General features: G+C 38.6%; 1 protein-coding gene across 1 annotated transcript in view; it reads right to left on the minus strand.

Moving 5' to 3' along the window:
• Positions 1 to 268: 268 nt before the first annotated feature.
• The window catches only part of LVRN (laeverin), a 51,281-nt gene continuing 36,083 nt past the window's right edge, over positions 269 to 15,466 (minus strand). The window contains exons 14-20 of the mRNA XM_081133762.1: positions 13,113 to 13,266; positions 11,551 to 11,645; positions 9,641 to 9,748; positions 8,756 to 8,923; positions 8,406 to 8,543; positions 4,335 to 4,410; positions 269 to 1,709 (exon numbers count right to left, since the gene is read on the minus strand). Coding sequence (XP_080989888.1) covers positions 1,569 to 1,709; positions 4,335 to 4,410; positions 8,406 to 8,543; positions 8,756 to 8,923; positions 9,641 to 9,748; positions 11,551 to 11,645; positions 13,113 to 13,266 — 880 coding nt within the window. The 3' untranslated portion in view covers positions 269 to 1,568. The remainder of the gene's footprint in view (positions 1,710 to 4,334; positions 4,411 to 8,405; positions 8,544 to 8,755; positions 8,924 to 9,640; positions 9,749 to 11,550; positions 11,646 to 13,112; positions 13,267 to 15,466) is intronic.

Genomic DNA, 15,466 nt, shown 5'->3' on the forward strand with positions numbered 1-15,466 from the left:
ATGTGACATGGTTATCAATTGATGATCAGAGGAAACAGAAAGAATGTTTAAGAAAACATAGGAAGATATATACAACAATGTGAAAGCATGGGGGTATTTTATTGCTTAAATTTCAAATTCCTAAATTTCAAGGAAAAGCTGTCTGAGCTGTGACCCACGGTCAGATCTGAGTAGACTGTGCTTTGGTTTGTCCTCACGGCCACGCCACACAGCCTCCCACTCCCACTCCCACTCAGGGAGCATCTTCCTGTAAAGTGAATACACAGGTGAGCTTTTGAATTGCATTTTAATTTGTAGCTGCATTAACATTACATAAGAAATTGGGTAAAAACCTTAGATCACATTGTCTTGAGCTCATATAACATAGTTAAAGGCCTTTAATTGATGCATTCCTTAGTCTTTACAATATCACTCCGAGGTAGATAGGAGATCTGTAGTTTAATCCCCATTCTACAAAAACAAAATCAAAATTAAAACACAGACTTCAGTCAGATACACACAAACTCTAGAGTGGGAGGGTTTGCCTTAGCTGTCCTGATTTAATCAGGGGTAGTAAGACCAAGGTCATTCCATACATTGTGACCGATGAAAATGTTTAAAGTTGTCCAAACTACAAGGAGGTTCAATTTGGCCAGATGAAACCACATGTCAAACTTAATGCCCTGAGTGAGGAGCTGTAAAAGTTGTGCTCTGATTAACCTTTTAGTTCCATCTCTCTTTCTTTGAACATCTCCCTTTGTGCTGAAGATTAGCCCATAATTGCTCCCGTCTGTTCACATCATTAATTTTGCTCATAAACTTTGGCTAAAAGGGTGCCACAGGCAAATGCAGCCGAGAGCTGCAAGGCAGGGCCTCCCTCTCTAGCGCGGCCTCCAGCCGTGAGCCCACAGACGCTTCAGGGGCCCTGCGACCCTGGGTCTTTTTGAGACCCCCTGCAGTCAGGAGCCAGCGAAGTGTGGCACGAAGCCTAGGCGCTCTGGGGAGACAGGAGGGGCAGCAGCCACAGTTCTCGCCTGCAGGGCACTTCACATGGCTTGTAATATTGTCTGTTCCTTCTTCCTAAAACTCGCTTTTTTTCAGCTTTTCTGATTTCCAGGGAGTATCATTCTTCTAGTTTCTATCTTTTATACCCGTGTGTTATTTGCTCATAATTCTTGTAAATATTTGAACTAAATAAACCCTGGAGTATTGCAAATCTGTATTTCCTTCAGAAAAGAATGTACTCACTTAGCCAATGATTGAATATTCCACTGGCCTTCGCAGCAGAATAAGCAAGACTTTCTGAGGTAAATTTGTTTTTACAAAGCATTTAAAGTAAATTCTGTGGTTTCATAGCCCGACTTGAAGTGAAATCTTCCCCCCAAATACAGCAGTGCTGGCAAACTCCTCAGCAGTCGCTGAGCTCAGAGCCAACGGGACAACATGGAAGGGACAGGACTCTGAACAGTAAATGTGACTGAAATACAAACAATGAAACGTGGTTTTCAGACTCACAGAGTACTGGACGACAAAACTGTCAGCAAACGACATTATAATATGCAAGGGGAATGCCAAAGGTGGCCACTAAATTATGTGTTTTTCCGTAGCCATGCAGCTATCCTGGCACTTCGGTTTTTGTTTTTCAGATTTTCGTTCTTTATTGTCTGTAATTTGGCATGAACTGTGAGCCTCTGGTGCTCCTCCAACATGGGACTGAAAAACTGCTGCAGCTGAAAGGACAGAGAGATGGTCAGGGCAATCTAACTTCTCATTCAGACAAAACAAGACAGTTCATGCTAAGTCGCGACATGATTTTGCAAATGGCCAGTGACAGCTGGAATGGGTAGAAATGTGGGAAGACCACCTACCCTGAAGAATCAGATGTAGGCTGGAAGCTCTGTGAAGTGGGAACTTCATCTATTTTATTTATTGACCTGTCCTCAAAGCACCTAGTAGGTGCTCAATAAAGATCTACTGAATGCATACTGGATATCGCACAAGATTTGTGGACAGAGACACAGTGAGATCTTTTCTTATTTCAAAAGATACTTTGCAACTTTCAAAGCTCAAAACTGGCAGGCATCCTTTGTGTCTTTATTACAAATATTTAGATAATGTATTTGTCCATTGGCTAAATTCCTTCATTGAGTCAACTCAAGCATTCAGTTATAGGAACATATGCAATATTATGTACAAGCCAGACCCCAATTGACTAGTTAGTTATATTCCAAGTCTATTTCTCCATCAATGAATTAGAACTCAGAACATGAGAGATGACAGTGTACCCATGCCAGCTCACAAAATGTCACTTAAACCCTAATGCACTTGAAATTGAGTAGAAATAGGGCTATCAAGACCAATTACAATGTAAAAGAAAAGGAAGGCTCTAGAAAAAAGTAGGTTAAGAAACCAGAACAAACCTCCCACCCTCTCCCACCCCTGCCCACCCCTGCCAGGTAGGGGTAGCCATGTCCCCGCAGCCCCATATGATCGTGCACCTGCAGTGGGTGGGAGGGGAGTGAGGATCTGTGGCACTGTCGGTGGGGTTTCAAGTGTGCTCGAGAGCGTGAGTGAGGCCAGGCGCCAGCAGGGAAGAGTATAGGGAACAGAGCAAAAGAAGCAAAGAGTGTACAGAAACTGCTGGTATGGAAGCAGAAGGGACCCATGTGACTTTCTTTCCATTCTCTTTTTAGCAGTTATTTTCGATATTATCATGTGAATTAATACATGATAGTAGGACTGTTGGGTATTAATAGGTTTTTGACAAGGATATTCACAATAGCTAACTTGTTTTAAAAATTGCAAAAATTTAATCACTGTCAAATCCAGTTTTACATTTTAAAAAATAAACTATCAGTAACTATAGAGTTTTGAAACTTTGAGGACTGCCAAACTTAGACTGATACAATCTTCATTAAACAACAAGCCCTGGCAAGGGTGGCTCAGTTGGTTGGAGCGTTGTCCAGGACACTAAAAGGTGGCAGATTCGATCCCCGGTTGGGGCATGTGCTGGAGGCAACCACAATGTTGTTCTCTCTCTGTCTCTCTCTCTCCCTCTCTCTCCCTTCCTCTCTAAAAATCAATAAAAATTAAAAACAAACAAACAAAAAACAACAACAAAACTTTACTGAGTTCAGAGATAAACTACAAAGATAAACTAATACACTTTAAAAAACACAACACTGGGAAGATTCTAGAAACTTCCCTTCCAGCATTTTTGGGTGTGCCCTTCGCTCTCCAGTCCAGGGAATCCCTGATAAATCAGGTCCTGACAGCTCAGCCTCAGGCCAGCCAAATTTAAAGGAAGATAATTCCTCCAGGAATTAGCAGTTCTTCTCTCTCATTACAACAGCTACATAACTTACTGCTTCTCTTTTTCTTGCTCAGGATCAAATTTCAGGACTTTATGATCTACTCATTCATTTGTTTACTTGCTGGGGCAGAGGAGTTTATTTTCCTTTCTTATTTACACAAGCCCTTTCTATTTTTATTAATATAGTTACAGGCCATGGTTAAATGCTCCAATCAAAAGATACAGGGAAGCTGAGTGGGTAAGAAGACAAGACCCAAGTTATGCTGTCTACAAGAGACCCACCTCGGAACAAAAGACTCACACAGACTGAAAAATAAACAAAACTTCTGGAGGACTTTAAAGGAGAGATCAACAGCAATACAGTCATAGTAGGGGACTTTAACACCCCACTGACTTTACTGGATAGACAGTGACTCTAAATGACACACAGATGAGATGGATTTAATTGAATTTACAGAACATTTCATCCCAAAGCTGCAGAATATACATTCTCCTCAAGTGTACATAGGACATTCTCAAAGATAGACCACATGCAAGGACACAAAATAAGTCTCTACAAGTTGAAGAAGACTGAAATCATATCAAGCATCTTCTCGAACATTTACACCATGGAATACTATACAGCTGTAAAACAGAAGGATCCCTTACCCTATGAGACAGCATGGTGGGCCCTGGAGAGTATTATGCTAAGCGAAATTAGCCAGTCAGAGAAAGACAAGTATCACATGATCTTACTCATATGAGGAATCTAATGAACAAAATAAACCAGTGAACAAAACAGATCCAGAGACAAAGAAGCATGGAATAGACTGATGAATCTCAGAGGGAAGGCAAGGGTGGGTGGGTAGGTGGGGAGAGATTAACCTAAGAATTTACATGCATAAATACATAACCCATGGACACAGACAATAGTGTGGTGAAGGCCTGTGGGGAGGGATATAGGGTAGAGGGGATCAATGGGGGGAAAAGGGGGATATTTGTAATACTTTTAACAATAAAGATAAATTTTTTGAAAAAAATTCATAATATCTAAAGTACTTACCTCCATGACCTGTAAATCTGTACTGATGGTTTTCCCTATTACATACATTAGAGAAACCAATGATTGTGTTCCATACCTGCAAAGCAACAAGGTGCTAATCAGCGTTGGGAAATGTTTTGCAAGACAAAGCTATATTTTATTTGCCAGATAAATGCTAAGTATATAGCCCTTTTTAATTTCTGTCTCCCAAATCTAAGAGAAAACATGTATGAACTAATTTGCCTTCATCTTTTAATAGAAAATCTATTACATAAAAAATTCTAGCCCTGGCTGGGTAGCTCAGTTGGTTAGAGCATCATCCCAATACGTCAGGTTGCGGATTTGATCTCTAGTCAGGGCACACACAAGAAGCAACCAATGAATGCATAAATAAATGAAACAACAAATACCTCTCTCTTGCCCTTCCTCTATCTTTAAAATCAACTAAAAAATTCTATTAGTACTAAAAATATTTATAGTTAAAAACTGATTTGTGTAACACAATTTTTAGGTTACTTAAACGTAAAAAACTCTTCTTAAAAACAACAACTGTTTTTACTTTTAAAATGAGGTGTTTAGAAAAGATGTTACATACTTCAAATTAAGAAAATTTGTAAGGGAGTAAGTAAATATGCAAGTTATGCCCCTTAAAAAACAGTAGTTAATGTGGGATCGATTGAAGAAACTCTGACTAAAATACCCTGAAAGCTCATTTATAATGTTATATTTGTATATGCTTTTTTTAGAGAGAGGATCCATATCATCTGAGATTCTCCAGCTATTGGTGATTGCTCAAGGCTAAGTACCTAGGTCTACTCTATGTTCCCACAAATAAGCTTGGTCACTGAAACTGCCTCCATAGTTTAGTGTCCTTGAATACCCAATGAGAATCATCTAAAAGAAAAAAAAAAAAAGCCATGAAGTGTTGCTGTAAAGAGCAGATACATACCTGCCCAAAGTGGTGCTGTAGTTAAAAAGTAAAGAGACTTTTGGATGCATTAAAAAAGAAAGAAAATTAAAATAGGGTTAATAGGGACTGACCAAGAAATGGTCGAACTGCCTTGATAATTAATACACACACTTGATTTATTTTAAAAATGTATACTTGAAATTAAAAATTGTTAGAGTTAATGTTGGCATAATACACAAACAAGGGTGGGAGAAAACAGTGCTTTTGTTCTTTTAAGGTTCCCGGCTACAGTGTAAACTGTGTTTACTTGAGCGAAGTGGAGGACAAGAGATGGTCTACATGTAATTCAGACAAGCAAACCTATTTCTATGGGGAAAGTGGAAATATTTCTTAGTTCTTCATTTTTATTGGCCAGGTATAAAAAGCCTGTGAGATGACTCAAGAAACTTGGCAAAATTTGCAAAGCAACTAAGTTCCAACCTTAAGAAAAAAAGTGGAAAACTACCTAGGGTGCTAAATGTGTGATTTTCTTCCAGATCCAGGAGAAAGTTTACCCCAAGTGGCAGGGCTCAGTTTAAAATTACCTTGAACAACTTATAAATCACAAATATGGGGAACAACATATAGTTAGAAGCATTGTTCTGGAGAGTAAATAAGATAATGTATGTTGAGACATCTATCAGAGTACCCGGCGCCCATCGTTCCTTTCCGGTCTTGCCAGCTTCAAGAGGAGATATTTTTGAGACAGAGGATTTGTCACCCTTGTTGAGAAAGCAATCTCTTTAAAATATTACTGAACAAAAATATATTCTTTACAAATATTTTATCTCACCAATAGTTAAATGCATTCTAATTAAAATAAAGACAAGAGCTAGTGGGTGTCAATATAGTTGCCCTTTTAAAAATAATAACATTCAATGCTAGTGTGGACGCAGTGATATGGGTCCTCTAGTCCCGCTTGCCTTCTGCCTTTTGCCTTTCTCACACTTCTCCTCCCCTCCTCTCCCTTCCCCTGCCGTGTCTGACTTCCTGCGGCGAGCACGGCCACTACACAAGCGGAGGGGCACCGAGGCCTCCAGCCCAATTCAGCGACAGGCGGTGGGAATGGGTCCACTCCAACCACATCTCAGCTCACTCAGCTCCCTGTGCTCCTGTGTACCCATTTCAACTCTGCACTCCCCATCACAAAATACTGTAACAGAGTGGAAGTGAAAATAAGTGCAGGTTTCAAGCTTAGGACTTTAGGCAATGTAACAATCTTTGGAAGAGAAATCAAGTGTTTGGTAAAGAAAAGAGTAAGATCCATTTTTGGACCAGTTGAACATGAAACTGATTATACCTTGTGTTCCATACAAATAAAGCTAGGGTGTTCCTGTAGGCGGTGAAACCCACATTGTGTTAAGAAAGTCAAAAGCAACTTGACAAGGATGATAAAGGCACAAATATAATTCCTGCCACACGCAATAAAAAGTCACAAAAACCCTACTGTTCCGTCTCTATTCACACATTCTTCCATAGAATCTATCCATGTCTGCGTGCATGTATTGATTTTCCTCTAACCTGAAAGTTGTCTCTATGGCCAGCGGAGGGAGGTTCCTTCATTTAGATCAGTGTTTAAAGGATCATCTTTGGACCAGCAGTTAACTAATTACTCTCAGCGACCAGGGCAGTGCCTGCACATGGGAGTGAGAGGAATCCCATGCTGAAGATGTTTTACTCAAGCAAATATTCCAAAATATATTTTCAGGTTGGGCTTCCTGAGGAGAGTCCTGGGCCTGGTCGAGGGGAGCAGATGTTCCTGAACAGCAGCTTTCCCTGGATGGCTGGTCTTTCTAGAACATTACTTAACCATACAACCACTGCTATGGGCAGTGTGCTCAGCTCTATCACTTGACCAGCCCTGTCTCCTCCCTTCCAGCGCTTTAAGCTTCAGCCAGTGATGTGACTAGTAGCAAGTCAGTCTTTCAGTCCTTCCATGTAGAAGGTGACTTTTTCCAACTCTGCCTGTTCAGATCTCACTCAATTCCCTTTCTGCCCTTTCAATCCCCAAAGCCCTCTCCATCTCCATATTCTAATCACTTTATATCCCCCAACAACAGCTTAAACGATTTAAGCAAAAATGAAAACATCATTTACCCCCAAGGTCTTAAGGATCCCAGGGAATTTAAGGAACTTGTAAGACCCTTTGAAGCACCAAACCTAGAATGATAAGTAATTTAAAGCAGGAGATAAAGACTATTTTCTCAATATGTGAGTAGGTTATGTATATTCCACTGAAAAGCCAGTAAATGGTATTGTACAAATAAGTTTTATCTACACATTTTAAATTTCTGACTTAAAATTACATTTTTTGGTATAATAAAGGTGTTCAATAAATGTCCACAAACAAACAAACAAACAAACAAAAAAACCTACCCCATTCCATTATTTTGCTCTCTAACAGAACCATATTCACATTCTTAAACATTTTTATTCTAAATATACTTTCTGTTTCAAAAGAACTTATTTATACAACATATCTTCCAACTTGACAGGTGTTTGGACCTGCCCTGTTAACCACTTTGTATCTGCTAACTCTACAGTATGTGATTATAGGAATGTATGGTTAAGTAATGTTCTAGAAAGACCAGCCATCCAGGGCATGCTGTCTGATATTTGCATGTCAATGTATATTTTACCTAATAGATGGGCTATGAAGCAAACAGACTAATCTTAAACGATGAGAAACATAAAAAAGTTCAAGACTATGGAATCCAGATATACACAGGGAATCTGACAAATAAAACACCTGAGCAACATCCAGGCTGACGTAACAATGAACACCATTGTTTCATCAAGATATGGTGATGGACTTCACAAAATAAACGAATGGCTGATGTACCTGCATACCAAAAAAATGTGACTTGCTCTAATGGGTGTTTCAAATTTCTTTGCAGGCACAATGAGGAAATTGTGGTATAAAACTATCCCATGCAAATCCATTTTCAGTCAAAAAGCCAAAACTGAGGATAAGTGACCTTCTCTTGCACAACACAGCCAGTTTGTGGTGAGACCAAATGCAGGAAAAATCATCCCTTTTCTAGTCAGTGCAAAGGACTCTTGTGACCCAGCCAGACTAAAGCTGTGCTTCTAGCACCAATCCATGACCTAAATGAAAGTGTGGTCTCACATCTCCGGCTTACCTCTCACTCACAGCTTGCCAATTGTTGACCAAAAAGTCTTTTGCGACATACCGGCCAACTTCAGATGCTGCCACAACGTCGATTATATTTGTTTGACTCAAATTGAATAAAGACGTAGTGATGGCATAGTCCATATATCTGCAAAAATGCATTTGCAGGAAATAAATAAGTAAAAATTATCCAATATAAAAAGGTAATTTAAATAAATGGAATAAAAATCCTATATGATTCTAAGTTAATGTTGCAAAAATATTTATTAATTCTTCTCTTAGCACAGTTCTGTCTTCCCCCTTTGGTTCATTAATTGCATTCTCCCACCGGAACTTTCAAGGTAGATCGGCCATAATCACCTGTTAAGTATCCATGGGTCTTTACTGCAGCCCATTGCATAAATAAGTTGATTCCTTTCTTCTTCCTCTGTGTTATTAGTGTAGATATTTAACAAAAAATCCCATTCTTTATCGGTTCCCAAGGCAACGCCATAACATAAAATCACAGTTTTAACTGGATAAGGTATTCTGTAAAGCATAACATGCAATGATATTTCTCATAGTAGTTATGTTATATGCTTATCTCGGTGGTCACAGATTTAGAACTGTATATCTAGAAAAATATGTTGAGATCTCAGGTATAAAGATCTAAAGTGGGGATCTAGAAAAGCAATTGTCAGTAGCATTACTCTCATGAGATGAGACCATCAAATCAGCTTAGAAACTAAGGAGTTTAAGGGAGAAGTACATTAGAATAGTACAAACAGTAAGTCTAGGCTGATAAGTTTGGTTTTATATCTTACTATCTATCACATCTTCTAAAAGTCCCTCGGAGGCGATATATTAGAGGTAATGTCATAAAACCAAAATAACAGACTCTTAGTCTCAGCTCTCAGTGAGACAGCAAACTCACATAGAAAAAGGCGCTCTGATGCATATATATAAAGAACATAAAGAACAACCTAGATAAGATTCAAAATAAGCACCAGCAAATGCTTACAGGGAATGCACTGACAGTAAGTCCTGGGTGACAATCACTGTATACACTCTAACCTATTACCATGCATAGACCTACATTAGACAATTGTTTTTAACAAAGGGATACTTGAAAAAAAATATTAGGAGAGAGAGATTAACCAAGTGAAAACAAAACAGTCACTCCCAGAGTGAGAGCATCAAAAACATAGCAGACTTGCTGGTGTTGAAACAGGACAAAGACCAGGGCAGTTACGATAGCATTCTTACTCATTTCCTGGATGGCTCATCCAGCTTTTGAAGAGTTCTCTGGACAGCTGAAGACAGTCCTCATGGCCCAAGAAACATACAGTCCCCAGAAATTTTTCCAGTGATATTCTTGAAGGAAAAGTCAAAGAAAAACATTTTATTTTGCATTACCACGTTATTTTTTCTGCCTCCAAGAATATGTCTCATAAAAGGATGGGTATTTTAAAACATCATTCCAATAACATCAGGTTTAAAAAAAAAAAGCTTTTGTCAATAACAAAAGTGTTTAAGATTCAGAGAAATGTTTTCTGAGGGGCTCTCACGCACCAAATAAGCTGGCATTTTTTGAAAAGTTAGAAATAAATTACTGCCATCCTTCATCTCCCTCAATCACACATGGTGTACACACAATCCACATCTGTTATCAATTTATTTTTCCTCCCTTTTATAATAATTGCTTGTGGATAAAAAATGGCTTTAGAGTATTCGATCTAAAAGAAAGTTCTTTATGCACGGCAAGGAAAGGGAATGGTTTATTTCTCTCCTTCGACAATGTGCTTTTCCCTTGCTTAAGCTTCTGTTTCTTTTTTAGCTCCCCCTGGTTATTGTATTTATGGCCAGAAAACGAATAAAGGTTTTGAAGGGGTGTGTATTAAGATTCAAATCAAGTAGGTTCAAAAGAATACAGTGACGAACAATGATACATCCAAATAAGTGGTGCCTGAGGTGTATCTCCCTACACTCCCCAAGTTTGGAGTCAGAGGTAAAGGAATTCAAACCGGCTGTAAGGTTCCAGAAAATGCAAGAGCCAAATCTCTGTTGCTCCACCCTCTACGTTCAACCCAGCTTGACCTGATTTTCTAATAAGCAGAAGTGGGATGTCCAAGGGTGGAGGCCCTCTGAGAGACAGCTCTGAGCATTCATTACTCACACTCTCTCCCCCCACCCACCCCAAGCTGGCTGCAGCAAGGTCCCTCCGAAGAGACCTGGGCTTGGGATGCTACAAAAAGCAGTTCGCTTCCGTCCACTGAGCTAGTCACCAGGCGTGCCGCCTGGCTGAGCACACTTAGGCCTTCCTCTATTCACACATGCCGACACACTTACCACCTCAGCTAGTCCCCCGTCTTTGATCTCATTGTCCATTCAGCCCTACGTCTTTCCAGTCACAGGCCCTGGCACTAACATTTCCCCCCCTCGCAGAAGGATGCATGTGAGAGAGAATAATCGCATTTTATATATTTTGTATTTCTTGTTTGGTCTCATTGATTTTCACTAGATTTGACTAGTGCTGTAAATATAACCCCTGGGCCATAGCTGATTACAAACTCCCTCCTTAAATCTGGAAGCCCAGCATACATACACACGGGGGCCCAGCAATAGCACAGCTGTATTTCGCCTTCCCCCCCCTTCCCAGATCATCATGACAGCATGCTTACTCCCCTCACCAAACCAGTGATGTGCAAATCAGTTGTAACACTTATGATCACACGCAGTGACTGATATATTTCACTGTCAGCCTCTCTCATCAAACTTGCACAATCGCAGAATTTCTGTCACCTGTGATATACGGAGGGGACCCTTTCCCCTTGTGGCCTTCCCATGTCCTTCAACTCATTGGCATAGGTTGACTTTGCTTAGCACAACCCTTCACCAATAGTATGACATATTTACAACTTTAACCTAAGATTTAAGAATATAGACCTATAAATTCCTGTGTATACACATATGGGCATTGCAGGTAAATGAAGATCCTAAACTATTATTTCCTGTTAGGATACAAGTAGCTCACCAATCTCAAAGCTACTGTTCTAAAATAGCATACAAAATCTCTCAGTGAATCATAGGTATTAAGATCTTATTATGTAAATCTGGAAGCCTATTTATTAAGATGAGTCATTTTATGCAATTATTACTGTTCAAAAAATACTTACAGAGTTAAATAGCTATCTTGCAATGCTGCCATATTTTCACGGATTATAGTTGAATAAGTATTCCATATTGGGGTAAGTCTCTTTAGTAGATACTTCTGTAAACAATAAAGAAAATATATTGTTAGTTCTGGCTTACAACACTGAATTTGCACTGTATTTCTCTTTTTCTGAAAAAACATTCATAATGACAGATATTTCTTCAGAAATGAGTTTTACTTGTTAGTAATGTGTAACTGGTTTATTTTTTAACTTCCCTAGGTTCAGTTTTCTCATACAAAAAAATGGGGTTTACAGTAATACCATTATTACAGTTTTTGTGAAGATTAAGCAATGTAATGTATGTAAGTAGCCTGCCTGCACATAAATCAATTATTATCATCTAATATCACCCCATCCATTTCTGGTTGTCTTCAAAAATAAGAAAAAAGTAAAAATTTAAACTATTAAACTTTCTACCTTGAAATTTCCATGTTTAATATATATACCTTCAAGAAAATACTAAGGAGGACTGATTTATGCCTCAGACAAATTTAAGGCCTGAGTCTGAAATAAAGTTTCTTCAATTGAGCTATCAGCTGGTAAATAATAATATTATAAAAGCTATACATTTACAATACATTCCTGAGGATAAACTAGCTGTTATTCCTTGAAATTCTCTAAAAGCAAATATGAGTTCTTACTTATTTATCCCAAACCAGCCACCAGATGTAATCAATGAGCCTCCTCCACCCCGCAAACACTTTAGTGCCTCCTATTGGTCACCATCCCCACATTCAGGTTAAGTTCCCATCAGCACTTTGGACAGTAGAGAAAAAGGAAGCCTGGGACCCTGAGGTATTTGTGATCTCTCCCTCAAACTGCCCCAGTGACTCACTTAGAATCACCACCACCTAACTTACTTTCTGGATTTGTTTGTGGCCCTTAAGTCTCCGAAGGGTTGCTCCCTAACTTTTGCTTTCATCTTACCTGTGCTATCTTTCTTATGATCACTGTTGAAAACCTATTAATGGAACGCTTCTCCTTTTATATTGTTTCAGTTAGGATGGCGTGTTATTTCTTCATTTTCTAATTCTAACTCCCCCCTCTGTCTTTGCAATATCAAGAGCAGCATTGAAACTTTTACTTCTTCCGGAACACATCTCTTTGGTTTTAAGTGCTGGCCTTGTAAATCAGAGTATTTCTATTACGAATATAGAATTGTTCAAAGTAATTCTGTTGAACAATCTTTTAGGAAAATAGTTGCTAATACATACTATCTTTTTCTGTAAGAAGAAAGGCATACCATTTCTACCCACTTCTGGTTTCTTAGGACACACTGCCACTTCCAGAAGGATTAAATGCCTTTCAAAACTTCTATCATATTCATCTACGAGACCAGGTTTATGACTAAAGTATTTTTTCTTTTAAGAATAATCAGTCATTCCTTTAAAAATGAATATATGTATGGAACTAATATAATAGACTATTACTTTTGGAAAGGCCTGTTTCCCAGATACTCTTTAGAATATAGAAGGAGGAAGAATGGATTGTTTTTTAAACCACAATACAAAGAATGAAATTACCTTTAATAATGTGTATGTATCATAGTTGCCCACATCAGAAACAAAATTCCTGGGTAGCAGGTTCACCAAGACTGTATGCCATACTATGATTTCATCTTCTTCAGCAAGGTACTTGGTTAAATCAAGTGCTGTTTCAATCTCAATATAATTGTTTCTGTTTGGTTTAAAAACACACACTAAAAAACCTTCACTTGCTAAATGATTCGCACACTTTCCATATTTGTTCCATGGTTCAATGCCTGACTCCAATAAGGTATGTGAAATCAAGAAGCTAGAGGGTAAAGGTCCCATCTCATTGATGAGATGGGAACCAAGCAATGTTGACCGAGCTTCCATTTCAATTTGGCATGTTCAAGTATCCAAATTCCTGGAGGCTATAGAAAATCCACGCCAAATATTGGCCTGATTATGGGGCAAAAGAATATTTGTGCACTTAGTATGCGTTCTAATGAGAGTATAGTTTCCATTCAAGAAATATTAATTAAAAGTCATTCTCTAATGTTCCGCCAGCACAAACTAGAATATAGGACAATACTCTTGCCTACCATTGAGGAGCGTATTACTTCAGCCAGGAACTGAGATTTATGCATAAGTAGCTGTTAACAAAAGGTCCCAAAAAAGGCAACGAATACAATAAAGTAGCAAAGAAGGAAAATATGCACGTGATGGAAAAGTCAGCAAAAGCCTCCTGGAGGAGGAATTTGAGAACAGTGAAGGATGGGAGGGAGTGAAATGGGTAGCAAAAAGACGAAGACAGCTTAGGACAAAGGTAAATGGGAGTTAATAGGATGGGCAGAACCAGCTAACCTAAGCAGAGGGTTTCTTCTGTGTATAGCTGAGAGGTGCGGCCTAACCGGAGGGGTGGATCAAAACTGTGGAGAGCCAGCAATGTCACGATGAAGAACTCACATGTGGTGGGAAGGTGTCTAGACGACTGCATAACATCAGGAAATTGATGCCTAAAAATTTTATTGCAATTGTGCTGAAGAGGGTAGAATGGAATTCAAAGGAAATGAAGGCCGGAAGCTAATGCAAAAGGCCAAGCAAAAGATGACGAAAGCTTGGCTTAGTGAAAGTAGTAAGGTGAGAATCCAAAAGACTTTCCCAAGAACAAAGAGATAAGACATGGTGACCATCTGGGAAATGTGGAGGAGTTCTGGACATCTCTCATGTTTCAAGTTTGGGTGATGGGAAGAATAGTGGTACCTTTGACAGAGAGAGAACAAATGATAGCAGGAGCAATGTAGAGACAGAAATAAAGTTCAATGTCTCGGGTGCTGAATTTAAACCACACAGGATAAACAAAAGACAGGAAGAGACAAGCAGAGATGTAGACTTAGAAGTCACCAACATATCTTCCACAAACATTTACTGCGCGCCTTCTACCTTCTAGGCACATTACATGTACATAACAGAAGGACCACTGAAATTAAAAAATGCATGTGTTATCCAAAGGAAAGACAGGAGAAAATAACATGACCATCACTGGTCTTGAGGATGCTCACAGCAGCAGGAGAAGTCAGATATGTGAGGAGAACCGGGTTTGCATATTGGAGACTCAGGAAGCCAAAGAAGAAGTTTCCAGGAGGATGTGGTATTAAAGTCATGGTGACCTCAGAGATGAGTTTCAACAAAGTAGCGAGCAAGGAAGTGTGGTGCATGTCACAGAAGGGAAAGTAGTAAAGAAATGAAGGGTAAAGTAAGCAAACATTCATTCAAGAAATATATAAGCCAAGAAAGAGGGAACACACTAGGTAATTTATTAGGTATAACCCTTAATTTTATTGTCTGAAAATTTAAATTCTGAACATATATTAATTTACTTGGCTAAATACTTACCAGAAGCTTTTATATATTTTATATATTGCATATGTTGGGTAAAGATGATATAAGTAAAATCAATAATTTTGTAATATGTAAAAATACAGGTCATATCGCATTAAAATTATGCCCACAGCCATCACCATTGGGTAACATAAATCACTTCAAAATTTCAATTCATAGTTTATTTCCAGCAACTCGTTTTTAGATGTCAGCTACTTTATTTCCTTAACCCTCAATATCACAGAAAAGTATAAAGACACCAACAATCTTCCAAAATTTATCCATTTTAACATTTACTAGATTACAAAGGCAAGCCTGAATCACTTGTAGTTTATCTAAATTTGTATTCCTGACTGATACTTTAAAAATAACGATTTTTATACGTTTTGTAATAATCCTATAAATATTTAAACACCATTATCTGTTTACTATTTATATCTTCTCTACTGTATGCCTTCCAAACTTTTCCCTTAAGGGGTTCCTTTTAAAAAGTTGAATCATCTCTGCTGCTTTTTTTAAAAAACCCTTTA

Source organism: Miniopterus schreibersii (assembly GCF_964146895.1).
Source record: "Miniopterus schreibersii genome assembly, chromosome: 3".
NCBI lineage: Eukaryota > Metazoa > Chordata > Mammalia > Chiroptera > Miniopteridae > Miniopterus > Miniopterus schreibersii.